At 39.6% G+C, this 14,115-nt stretch overlaps 1 protein-coding gene across 1 annotated transcript in view; it reads right to left on the bottom strand.

The window, feature by feature from the left end:
* Positions 1-12,316, bottom strand: part of RYR2 (ryanodine receptor 2) — a gene marked incomplete at both ends in the record, with an annotated part of 408,872 nt that extends 396,556 nt beyond the window's left edge. Inside the window, one exon of the mRNA XM_084285045.1 lies at positions 12,269-12,316. Within this exon, the coding sequence (XP_084141171.1) occupies positions 12,269-12,316 (48 nt within the window). The remainder of the gene's footprint in view (positions 1-12,268) is intronic.
* Positions 12,317-14,115: the final 1,799 nt, after the last annotated feature.

Here is a 14,115-nt window from a genome sequence, read left to right as displayed (position 1 = left end):
TTTTCCCAACATGTCCTCTTCTGAACATAGAACTACCATCATACAGGGAGGACAGTTTTTGAAAGAATTTACAAATTGAAAGTTGGGTTAGATTCCAGATATGGGTTAGTTTAGACAAAAATATATAGAGATGTATAGATACACAAATCCCTAAAAGGTCTAGAACAAACACAAATCAGCAACAAGATACACAGAAGTGAGATGCAAACAATGTGTGCTTTCAAGCAGTCAGTATCTATTGTTTCCTTATTTTTATTCTGATTCACATTAATTTCAATGCTTAAAGAAAAAAGAAGTTAGTTACACAACATCTTACATTAACATAATCATGAGAACATGCTGTATACATCGTTTGAAACAGTTTATTTCCGATAACAAAGAAACCTCTGGACAACTGGAAAACCACATATAGAATACAAAATATGCAAGGGTGCACAGAAAGTTTGGTTCCATTTATGGAAAATTCAATAAATATAGTGAATTTTCAGCTTATTTCAGCAGGAAGTAACCTGGAAAATGAATATTATCAGATAACGCCGTGCAAATCATGTGTAGCCAAAAATTGGTTGAAGACCTTTCCATTAAAGCCTGTCAATTTTACTGTAAGCCAAGAGTCAAGGAGACAGACTACACCAAGCAGAAAAACAGGAGTAGAAGCAAAAGGACCTTGTCCTGTTATACCTATATGTTTTTTACTATACATTCTGAGTACAAAGTATGCTATTCTGATCAGATCACTGGGAGAAAAAAAAAAAAAAAAAGGTAGACATTTCACCATTAACATGCTCTTTTGAATGAACCTGAAAGTGTACCTAATTTTTGCAATTTCACCATTGCCATAGTTAACACAGTCGTCTGAAAGAGCAACACTGCACAGTGAGAGCTCAGTTCCAGGAAGTGCTAATCTAATATCCCTAAAATTGGCTTTAATTAGGCTTATAGACAACAAATAAATCACAGGAGATCCCAAGATCTCTCAGAAACCCTTTGTGACAAAATAGTTGCTTACCTTGAAGTATAACTGAAACTTTCTTTATTAACTAAACAAAAGCAACTGTACTCACTTAAAAGTAAAAGCTTCAAGACAAGTCAGGTCTCCAATCTTACAATACAGACCAGGAAAAAAAAAGTGTTGTTTTTTTTTTGTGTTTTTGGTGTTGTTGTTGTTGTTGTTTTTGTTTTGCTTTAATTTTTAAAAAGTGAGAAGAAAAAAAGATACAAAGAAAGATAGGGGACTGGAAGAGTAAAAGGAATAAGAAAAGTAAGCATTTAGTACATATCAAATACCTAAAAACCAGTACTCCCTCACAGTATGTATGACATCCTGAGTAATTTAAACAGTATACATAACCTCAAACTCAAATTAGAGTTGACTTGGAATTCCATAGAAGACATAAAAATTATGCTGGACACAGTAAAAGTGCACTGCTAACACAAATTAAGGATACTACTCTGCAAGAGCAATATTTCATTCATTAATGAAGAATTAATGAAGACTTCAGGAGATTTGCAGAATAAGAAACATCTAGCTTTCTTCTCAGATAGCAACAGATTATCACCTTTGTTGCATTGGACAAGCAGGTACATCTCCATGGCAAAGTTGGAATGGTTTACCAGCATTTAGATGTAAACACTTTGAAGCACAATTAGTGAAGCATACACATTTTAAAGCTAATTGTGTGAAAAGAAGGTCACACATTTTGGGGGCATAAACGAGATAAACATTAACTGTGCTTAAAATTGTAGACAAAGAGCATACAAGATGATATGTGCTCAAGGCTAGAGGAAGAGGCTTGGCATTATCACCAGCGAGAGCAGAACCAGACTTAAAAGAAACATATAGCCATATAGACCCCCCTGAAGTCCTGGGCAAGCAAATTGGTTCATAAAATGTTTAATGATACAGAGTAGATTATTTTGCTAAACATCTGACTAAAATCAATTGATTTCCATTACACTTGCAGTAGAACTTAAGCAACAGGTAATACAGCCATGTTTATATTGGAAGCAGTCTTTGTAATGCGGCACTTGGTTTTAAGCTTATGGTACAAATACATTTTTTGGCCAGAAGTATTTTCTTCTGCACTTTTACTAATGAAATAGCCTTTAACAACCTGATATACCAACCTGCCTGTTTTATGCATTTCTTTCACTTAAACAGTTTATTATTCCTTCAGCAGGGAAAATGAGATCCAGCTAGAAATTTTGAAAGGAATATCAGGATTTTCTTCAGCTGATTACTGTATTTAAAGCGTGCAACATAGTTACAAACCCATTTCAGTCCCAGAACTGTTCATTTCTCTGCACCTCCCAATAAACCAAATTACTAGGCTATAACTACTAATAGCAAGCCATAACTTTTGAATAAGAACTTACTACAACAAAGCGCGCTTCCCAAGTTCTAGATGTGGTTCCAATTGTCAAACTGTAATTCTGTAACAGACATAAATCATCATAAAAAAAATCTCACTCACTGATATGAAATCACATAGATACATAAAGAATTTTGTTAGCGTTAACACTCCCACAGTTCACTACCCAATTGAACTCATTCTTTCATTGAATGCGTGTTCCAACCCATGTTAGTTAATTCTGCTAGTAAACCAAAAGTGAAGCAAGGCCTTCCTATGTAAACAGAAATGCAGGTGCCATGCATGGAAACAAATCTCTCCCATCAAGTTCTGAAGCCTGAGCATTTCTCACACACCATATTAGTAGGATTACTTTACAGGATTAGAGCTTTAGGAAAACTGATACAGCATCTCTCCACTAACCCTTTCCTCAGAGTCAACAGAATACACCCCTGTGCAGAAGGCCAGAGTAAATGATTCCTTAAGCCAGGACTTCTAGAGAGCAGTGACTTACCAAGTCTGAGGGGCATCCCCCGAAACAAATCGGTTTGGAAGGGAAGAATAGTCACTGATGCTTGTTTAAATAAAAAAAAAAAAATGCAGAACAGAGCACAGAATAAAAACACAGGTAAAACAGAAAATATATAGTTCTGCTTCACTAACAGATCTAAAGAAGTAACTAAGAAGTAAATAAGGAAAGAAAAAATTTAGAGACTGCAGCTGCAATTGCAGCAGACACATAAGTTATAAGCTAAAATTCAGCTAGAAATCTCAGAATAAAAAAGAAGAGCTATACATTACTTCTGACAATTAGAACAATCAAAAAAGTGATGCCTGTAACATTCTCAATAAAATATACCAACATTGCAGCCTGACGTATCTTATTCATCTACTGATTATCAGTATATTATGACTACTGGGGGCAACAGGGGGAGGAGGAGGGGAACAGAACTAGATGATCTTCAAGGCCCCTTCGAACCTAAACCATTCTATGATTCAAACAGGTATGACAATTCCTAAATTAAAGTAAACATCTCCATTCTCAGCTGGCTGCAGTCAATAAAGAGGTGTAAGTTCTCCAGTACTTAAAACTGCAGCTATACAGTGCTTTTTGTGTATTTTTTTAGCTGCATTTCTCCTAGAAAAGAAATATATATATTTCTCTTCATCTTTAAGAACACAAAAAGCTTACAACATAATTCTTATTTTTCTCCTTCATTATCAAAAAAAAAAAAAAAAAAAAAAAAAAAACCACTACATGAACCTAAACTCAGAGTTAAAATTTCTAGTCATAAACATCTGTTTTATTCTGGAGAAAAGCCAGGCACCAAGGTATACCTCTCAAGAGGATGACAAAACTCAGTATGAGATTTGACATCCCTCCCTCACACATCCCTCCTTTTCTCATCAAATGCTGTACAGCTAAAATTAAGGATTTTTGAGCTGAAGGACTCCAAAAGCATCAGATGTTATCAATCTACTTGTTTACCTACTTGGTAAACTTGATGTGACATTTTTAATATAGTTATTTTCCTGTTCTGTAAGAGGAAAAAAAAAAAAAAAAAAAAAAAAAGACCTTGCCATTTGTCATATCAAGACAACAAGGAAAAAAAATAAAAAAGAAACAAATTCCAAGTTTAAGAGCCACCTTCAGGAAAACATCCTTCTACCAGTTTGAACGTTTAAATTAATAAATAAAGACAGTAGCAAGTTCTGCCACAGACTTGGGTTGAAGTGTGTCAAACTGTATCAGGAAGAGCAATCAAACCCAATACCAGAAGACAGAGAGGTCTCAGCAGCTACGATAATAAAAAGGAAAAACAAGAGAGATCAAACGAAAAATGCTGGACTCAGAGGTTGAAAGTTCCAAGAAAAGCAACTGCAAATTAACCAGTGTATAGCTTACTGAATATAGTACTCTTGTGTGAGACACTGCTAATGCAATTCTGATGTGGACTTGGAGGCATAACACCACACATAATATCTTGGAACTATCCAAAATACAAGAGCATTTCCTCCATAGGATTGCAGGAAACTTCTATATCAAAATGAAATCTACATCATGTTTCTACAAGAATCTTTGTCAGCGCAAAATGGAGTTGTTGTTTTTGTTTTATTTTAAAGCAATGCTGAGAAGCTAAGCAAAGCTTCCACTAAATCACAATATGTCTCAAATGTGGCTGTTCAAACCTATAGTTGCATTACATATCATTGGGCCCTGGGAGTAGCAGCATATCTGAAGAACGCTTACCTGACAAGTAACATCAAACATCACTGTTATTAGGAAGGAAAAAAAAAAAAAAAAAAAAAAAAAAAAAAAAAAAAAAACAGAAAGGTTTCTTTCACAAGTGAATACACAACTAGTTAGTGAAGCTCAGGCTTACTAAGAAGTGAGCACAGCATAAAGCTATGCTGCCATAGAAGTAGGTGGAAGCTCCTGCTAGTCTTTGTTAGAAAACTGGGATGATCTTTTCTGTGATGATGTTGCAGGCAGTGGTTGCTCTTAAGTTGTTCTGTTTATTGGCAGTGACAATAAAGAAATATCATTGCTGTTCCCCTGATGGGCACAGAATATTGCAGTAGCTCTGCATTGCTATGGTTGCCTTTAAAAGGCTTCAGCTGTTACCTAAACTAGTCCCTTCGTGCCTTTTCTCATTTACTGACGTGCATCAGGCATCCCCTTCAAGGGGTCTTCCAGAGTGGGGCACAAAGCACAGCAAGACATGGCTTTCAGTATCATACACTTGCAGAATGTAGTATAGGTCTTATAATTATTGTAGGATTTTGACAAGAGACAGAGAATTATGCCAGGCTATGCTATTCTTGTTTTGCTATTGGGAGAATTTCCAGGGTATAAACTGCATAAATAATTCAAGTGCTCTCTTCTCACTTCCTTCTGACCACGGTTAAGATTTAAAATGGGTGTTTTCAAGATGCCTGAAAGATGAAATAACAGGTTTCACATTTTCAGCTTTCATTAAGAGAAAATACATTACTCTTAGGTTGTTATTTTATTTGCCACATGCCATGAAAGCATCTTTTAAAGCTTCTTAATCTAAGGAAGCAGTGACAAGATACGATGACCGAAAAATCTGCCCTGTTTTTTTTTTTTGTTGTTTAATTTTCTTCAGAAATATCATATCCTCTTCCTACTACTTGTGGATAACATTAATTTTACTTCAAGAATTCATGTTATAAATGCAAATGCATACAAACAAAGGAAAAGTTAACCCAAATTAAATAGCTCTTTGCAATGCATATGCATAACTTTGGACAAAAGTTATGATTTGTTAAAAAGTTAAGGTGTCTGGATTATGTACTTCAATAACAACTGTTTCTATTCACCTACGCTCAATGCTTGGGGAGAAAATTCAAACCAAGTAGCTCAATCAAGCCAGAGCCCAGCTTCTGATAGTCTTATCTCATACATCAGTAGTAAACTCTCTCTTGAGATACAGAACTTTCTTGCACTTTTGTTCAAAGATGAAGTCAAAAATGGTATTAATGGGAAAACATTACTCATTTGCCCCTAGTGGTTATTTATCTTGAGAATTTATTCTTTTGAGGAAGTGTCCCCTTGCAATCAATAGCAAAATTCTTGTTTATGATGTATAAAAGAGAAAGCCCCTGACCAATACAAAACAGAGAATTCCTGCAATTTTATTTCCACTTTAGAGGGACAGCCATCTCCAGATATTAATAGAGCTTGATTTCCCAGAAATGCTGCACTAGAAGATCCATCCGATAGACAACAATGAAAGTCTCCTAACAACGTTGTAACTAGAAGCAATTCCAATCAGAATACTGAATCTTCCCAGAGTTTTGTGGTTTTCAGAAGCAAACTGACATTTACACGGTAAAAACTATTGGGCACACATTTGTAGTCAGTCTGCCTGCAAACAAAGTCAGGAGATGAAAACCTGGTTCCTCTGAAGTCAATAGTTCTGCCTTTGGTGGGATCCAAGTTTCACTCATGAGACCTCAAACAGCACTTCGTTACCCTATGTGACCAGGGGAACCATTACAAACATAAGCCATCTTAAGCCATCTTTTTTTAAACAAGTGGTTGTAAAATAAAAAAAATACTTGTTCATTTGACTAATGTATTTATTTTAGACATTATTATCAGTACCTAATAAATGTGTGGTACATATTTACAACAGCAGGGCTTCATTCTGAGACTTCTCCATAGCATTACAAGTAACTGTTTGATAATGACTAAAGAGATATTCTTTTTGTGCACAGATTAAGAAAAAAAATGTTTGGACAATATAGCAAGTACATTGCTGACTTCCTTAATCTTAATCAACCACAGTTCAAACCACAACAACCACGAAGAAAAATTTAAACTTCTTTCATCATCCTTATAAAATGTGTCCATTTACCAGTTCAGCAAAGGTTATTTATGTACTAGTACCATGACACAAAAAAGGAACAAATTTATGTCACTTACGTTTTATCAGGAAAAATAGGAAAGCCCAGCACCTACACACACAGATAGTTTCTAACTTCTCTTTTGCTGTCCACACATAACAAAGTCTACTTTTTGAGCCAATTCAGTAAATTTAATCAACAGTTTAGAAAACAAAACCAAAACTCGGTTTTAATACATAACACCTGTAAGTTAAAAAAAAAAAAAAAAAAATCAGGAGGAAAAGATCTCCGTATTTTTAGTTTAATTCATGTACTTCGTGGATGCAGCCCACTTTCATTATTCTCCCATATGGTCACTTGCCTATCTTTTATCTTGACTCAGAGAAATATTTCCACACCCTTATCTTTGCACAAGAACTGGTGTACTTTCCTGAATTAGAAGCATCACGCGCATTTTCCACACAGCTATATAAAAGGAAAGCCACCTTTAAAATACACCTATAATAATGTAGCATTATAGTAAAGAAGTCCAAGGCAGATGCAGCTCTTGAAATTGTGATAAGTCTTCGGTCAGAAGTTAATCCGTGTTTATAATGGAATTCTCTCCTTACAATGTATCCACAGCTCAAGTTCCTGTGATAGATTTTCCTTGGGCCTTCATGATGCTAAGCAGCACCATCCATTATAACACTTTCAGGCACTGAAAGGAAGAGGAGTTCTCTATGCATCAAAACACAAGCCAGCTAACTCTAGCAAGAAACTTGTCTCTCTGGTGGACCAGCTGCTTGCTATGGAGCTTCCTCATGTGTCCCATACAGACAACCTCCAGATGCAAAACACCAGACAAGACAGTACACAGAGCAAACAACTGATTTTATCCAGTGATAATCACTCTAAGGGTGGTATAGAATGTTTGTCTAACAATTTAGGAATTAAAACATTGATATGCAAAATATTCACACAATTCTCAAATAAGAAATGGACTAAGTGTCCTAGCTAAAATGCATTCACTACACACAGTCTGTCCAGTTCAATTCCAAAACAGAATTTGAGAGTGGATTCAGTATCCATACTGCAGTGCAGTGCCTTAGAGAGGCAAGTACAGACACTGCAATGGCAGCCACACCATCCCTCACATGAGCTGTTAAACAGTGGTCTCTTGTGCCAGTCCCTGGTGAATCTTCAGAAGTCACACACAGACAGTTACAAGGAATAGCTTTCAACATAAACAAAGGCTAGCCAAATTGTCTTTCGATGTTTTTGCCTTCTAAGATCGTTCCTAATATCCAAGGCTGGTTTTGTGCATTTTTCTCAGTGCACATTGGCAGCTGCATTTGTACATTTGATGACTGCAGCTGACAGAATCAAAGCTATTACATATTATGATTTAAAAAAATACTTTAAAGATAAACAGTAACTGAAAAGCACTGTAGAGGAAAAAAAATAATTTCTATTCTATTTCACCAAGAGATACACATAGAAACAAATCCTCTCATGTTTCATTTCTTATCATCTTAAAATAATCTTAAGATCCGGTTTGTCCAGCTTCTTTCTTTGTCCTGTAGTTCCATCTTCATTCATGATAGCACCTAAGTATGTGATTGTTAATCATATCTGAAGTGGCAGTCCTTGTTTAAATGCTTTTATAAGGAGGAATATCTGCAACAGAAGTGACTCTGGAATCACAGAATTTCCGTCCTTCAAACACAACTACATTTGAACCACATTCTTCATTTCAGAGCGAAGAAAAATTCTCTGCCACAAACTCCATTCTTTTATCATCTGAAGTACAAAATCCTAGCACTGAGTTAGCAAAATCTTCTGCACATCAAACCTAAACAACATTTAACTTCATTTAGAAGTACATTTCCAGTGTTGGAAAGTATCCTTCCAATTTCCTCTGACAGTCATAGTCGTACTCAGAACAATTAAGTCCATGTACAAGATAATGCAGCACAGAACACACTCACACAAGCAAGAGACCTTATTAAACAAATAGGGGGGCAGAGCAGGGAGCACAGAACAACATCAGCATTCTAATTAATAAAAAAAAAAAAAAAAAAAAAGGAAAGAAAAGAAAAGGGAAAAAAAAAAAAAGAGAGACAGTGACTTCAAAGAACCTGTGGAAAATGTGCTGCTCACACTGACTGCTTCTGATTTCTGACAGGCACGTTAGCCTCCACTGTCTTACAGGACAGTGAGAAAGACCATAACCCCATCAGACTTACTTCAGTGTGTCTTGATGGTGTCACCTACCATAAACATCTTAAAGAAGACCTGTCTCTGATGCAAGGAACTCCACAGCTCCAGGAAAACAGATGTACTGGCATCAGGAACATCCTGAGATCTAATAGCTGAATTGCAACATCTCATCACTCATTGGTACATAATTGCTTCCAAAACTCAGGACATCTTTAACCAGTGTAAAGGATACTCCTAGGCAGTATTTTGTTGAAATACTGCTACTGTTTCAACCCTATCCTCCACAACACCCCTCCACACAAAGGCCTTTATGTGCGTACTGAACCACAAAAGTCAGTCCTTGAACGTACACATTATGAAAGGAGCCTATGCATTTAGGCAAATACATTTTCTGTTCTCCTGTGGAGCTCTGAATTATTTTCCCTTTTGATAAATTATATATCCTGAAACAAAAGAAAAGAAGTAAACTAGTCATTTCCCTGTTAACTATAAACAGTTTTTGTTATTCAACATAAAGTATAAACAATTAAAGTTTATTTTGTACACATCTTTCTCCTTTGTAATATTAAATAAATAAATAAATCCTCTACAGGGAGGTGGCGATCCTCCAGACATACAACTAATAAAACCAAAAGCAGGATACTTGCTCCTCTTCACTCCCCTTGCAACTCATGCATGCCTTTAGTGGAAGGTCAGGGGAATGCAAATCCAAGCCTAAAAATGGGTACATGTAACATAAGGGTACCTCCACCTGCCATATTCAGCAAAGTAATGAGGAGACCACTGTCTGTGGAGACGTCTATAATTCACAGGACTATATAAAAGCTCCTGGAGAAGGGCTGAATTCCAGTCTGTCTGGGTTTGTCTCGATCAATATAGGAACTGACACCTCCAGAAACCCAGGGCATTAACAGGTTACGTTCACTTTTCAGAAGTGACATATCAAACCATTCCCAACTGAAACAGACATTCACCCTAGCAGCAAATTTGTAGGAGCAAATGCATGATGTCACCTTATTATTAATAAAATAATAATCATCATCATCATCTTCATAAGATAAACAGCACCAAGAGAAGAGGAATTGTTGGGTGAAACAGGAACGTGTGTAGAGGAAAGAAAAAGACACAGACACACACAAAAGAAAATTAGCAATCAACATGTAAATTACAAACATAAATGCAGTTTAATAGCTAACTGCAAAGAAAGGCATCTTTTTATTGAAGAAAATTTAATCTCTCTTTAAACATAAAAAAAAAAAAAAAATACACTGTGCTTAAATTCCAGGGCAAACTCTAAAGACAGCTACAGTAATTTTGCAACATCAGAAAGAGAACCTGAATTTTCATGAAGTTTATCCAGAGCTATCAAAAGACAGAAAATACTGTCTATATGTAGTGGGCCTACAGATGTCATGATTAAGGTATTCAGAGCACAGAAAGCTTTTTTGCTTGCATAAGGTGTTCTTTGAAAAGTTCTATTTTAACTACCAAAACATTCATGAATCCATCTGTCCCTAATTACTGTTTCAAAAATAAATAACTCAGCAGAGAAACTGCAGCAATTATCAGGTAACAGTTGATTTCGAGTGCTTTCTATCAATGCCACCCAGAAATTTACACATACCTAATAGCTTTACAGAAAGCTAATCCAAACTTTCTAAGGACAGAAGGAAGACTACACAGGTTACATCTTAAAGCAACTGACTTCTCCAAGCAACGTTCATAACTCCAACAAAAGAGAAGTAAAAAACTCACTACTTACAAATAACTACACATTTAAGTTTCACTACTTCATGCAAAAATGTTATTTATTTTTATTATTATTATTATTTTATTTCACTACACAAAAAGCCTTCCCTGTGCCTCAGTTTACCCTGTTCAAGGTCATTTTTCCACCAGTACGACATCCTAAAAAAACGTCCAGGATGGTCTAAGGCTATGTTTGCCAGATCTCTGCTAAGCCTGACACACATTATCAGGAGGGTTGTTTTTACATAATGTGCTGCTGCTGTCAGGTGCTGTGGTGTAACACTCTCTGTCTGTGCAGAGCAGTATTAGCATGCTCCCTGCTTCTCTTTCCCTATTAAGCATTCAGATAACAGCACTTCCATGAGCTACGCTTAACATTCAAACCTGCAGTAAGCCTGCCTGTGATGGTACAAGTCTCCCAGAAATGTTCACCAGCAAAAGGACTAACAATAAAACTCATAAATTGAATGGCACATTTTCCTTCAAAGAAGTATTTTGTTTTGCCTTTAGGTGTTATACAATGCTACAATACAAGTCAAATAATGCTGAGAGGGGAAAAAAAAAGTCAACAATTTTCATGCTAGTGTTGCATAACAGCTGTATTCCCTGCCTAACCAGACCTTCCAAGAACTCAAAATATTTTAACAGGAAATTTATCTATTATCTCCCAGTTTCTGATTGAAATAAAGCTAGGACCACCGAGATCCAGGATTCATAATGCTGCCAACAGCAGATGAAGTGTTTCACATACGTTATCTACATGGTTTGCTTCCCCCTCCTTTCTATGCATTTTCTTACAAGACATATATCATGAACATTTTCTAAGTCAGACTGCACTAAATAAAAAGGAAAATGAGCTGTACCACATGGTCTCAGTGTCTCTATATCATCCTATCAAACATCTCAGCAATTTTTCCAAAAGCTGTGACAGGGCGTGCGTACAGCACCATGCAAATATGCCCATCTACAAAACTTGCTGGGGCTGTGCGTACAAGCGGCACTTGGGAGATGGCCCAGCAGGTAAATAAAAGCGTCGCTAGAAGACAAATAACCTCGAGAAGCGTAAAAAGCGGCAGTCCCGACGTATTAATTAAACTCGGGGAAGAAGTGCTCTAGCGCTTGACGTGCTCGGGACTGAAGAAGACAGGCGTACGGAAGGGATGCCCACACCAGAAAAGGGGTTAGTCCGTGCTCAGCGAGGAGGGCGCCCCGCAAGTTAGCGGAAACCTTGCTGCGGAGCGGGTTGCGAGGGGAGAGGCCACTCTTTTTTTTTTAATATATAAAACCTGTTTTCACACGAGGAGCGCGACCGCAGCCTGAAGCCGGGGACTCCCCGCAGTAGGAGCGGCGGATACCTGCGGGCAGGCGGCGGGGGAGCCCTGCCCGCCCCCCACCACCCCCGGGCCGCCCCCGCACCGCGACACCGCCGCTCCCCGCTCCCCAACCCCACTAACCCCCCCCCGGGGGGGGCAGCTCGGAGCCCCCCACACCCGGCAGCATCCCCCCTAACCCCCCCGGGTCTCGGTGCCCTCTCAGGGCAAATCCCGGGCGTCGCCCAGCGCGGAGGAGGGGGATGCAGGCGCGGCGCTTACAGTTCGCAGGAACTGGATCTCGTCCTCGCCCTCGCCCCCCTCGGCCATGGCTCCCCCGCTCTGTCTTTCTGCCGGGCGGCGGCGGTGGCTGCCGGTGAGGAGGAGGAGGCGGCCGAAGGCTGGCCGCCCTACCGGGCTGGGGCAAGTGCGGGGATGGCGGAGGCGGCAGCCCCAGCCCGGCCCCGGCTGCGAGCGGGGTGCGGGTGCCCGCCCGCCTGCAGCAGGTTGGCGAGGCTCGGCACGGCTCGGAGCGGCTCGGCCGCCTCAGTGCCAGTGCCTGGCACAGGGGGAGGGGGATGCGATTAACGGCGGGGGGGGGAGGGCGGAGCTCCCGGCCCCCCCGCTGCTGCAGGTGATCCGCAGCCCGCAAACCCGCCGCCCCGCAAACCCGCCGCCCAGCGCCCCTTGCTGGCTGATCCGCGGAGAGGCGGCCCGGGGACGGACGGACGGACGGACGGACGGATAGATAGACAGACGGAAGGACGGACGGACGGACGGGTGTATGGATGTGAGGATAATGGATGGATGGATGGATGGATGGATGGACGGACGGACGGACGGACAGACAGCACACCCAGCTATATCCCCAGGGGTTCACCTCAGGCATCTGCCACCCAACCCAGCAGCCATTGCATAGCACAAAGCAAAGGGAAGCAGGGTGGTGGCGGCCATGTGGCCCATGCCTCAGTGCCTCACATAGCTCCAGGTCTGGCTCTGAGGGCTGTGGCTGGAGCCCCACACGCCTCCAGCATCTGCAGAATGGGGCAATGGGGAAACAGGTGGCCTGGGCCTGCCAATGTTGGAGAGATGCCCTGAGAGAGGGGGATGTGAACCACTCTATGGGCAGCTTGCACGAGCCAGGGGCTCATCTGGGAGAAGAGAGAGGTGGGCTACATGGCTGCACAACATGGCATCACAGTCTGTTGGCCTCTAAATATCATGCGAGTGCTCTTAATCCAGGGTGAAGGAGAGGCTTTACAACTGACCTTAGTCAAAGGATAGCTAGCATGTTTGCCATGGCGTAGAGCAGAGGGTTACCATGGAATAGCTCATCTCCAGTGAGTGTTCCTAAATTACGAAGGACACGTTATTTCTAGAAGTGAGGAAGCCAGGCCTCCAGCAGAGAGATGTTTGGCAGCCTCCAAGAGCTGCAAGACTTCTAATATCAGTAGTGCTCTGGAATAAATACATAGTGGGAAGGCTCTGCTAATACGATACAGTGGTCATGAGGTGAGGACAGTAGAGTATCTTAAGAAATAATGCAGTGAACATTGTATCATTGACAGTAACACATGTGAAGGGTGTGTATATGCAGAAGGCTCTTGAAGGACCAAAACACGTAAACATAACAAAATCTCAACAATTTTGTTAAACAGAGTATGTGGCTAGCATAACAAGACATGATGGTAACTAAGTGATTCTTGAGAAGCCATATCCATAGTCTTTTACAGTATTCAAGGGCATTGTGAAAAAAGTTTTATTAAAGCTTGTTAAGAGATCTTATTATTACTCCCAGAAGTAGATAAACTGTTCTTCTGACAGACTGGCAAGTGCAAGGGCAGCCAAGATCCATAAGGTCTGTAGAACAAGTAACGTATGAGTATTTAATACAGAGGTTCTACAGATGAACTCCAGAGTTAGGGCAGATTAAGCATTTCCTCACTGTTTTCAGCTACTGATGGCTTCAAGAGATTTTTACCTCTCAAGCTTATTTCCAACTGAAAATATTTTTTCTAAATATGATAAAAAAGTGAAATAAATGCTTTTCATATTGCTACAGTATTCATACCTCTTAAGTATCCCTTCCTCCAAATTATTGACTGAAAGATCAACTGAAAGTGCTTGAA

This window comes from Netta rufina (assembly GCF_964035555.1).
Source record: "Netta rufina genome assembly, chromosome: 3".
NCBI lineage: Eukaryota > Metazoa > Chordata > Aves > Anseriformes > Anatidae > Netta > Netta rufina.
This window is presented reverse-complemented; position numbering and strand designations above follow the sequence as displayed.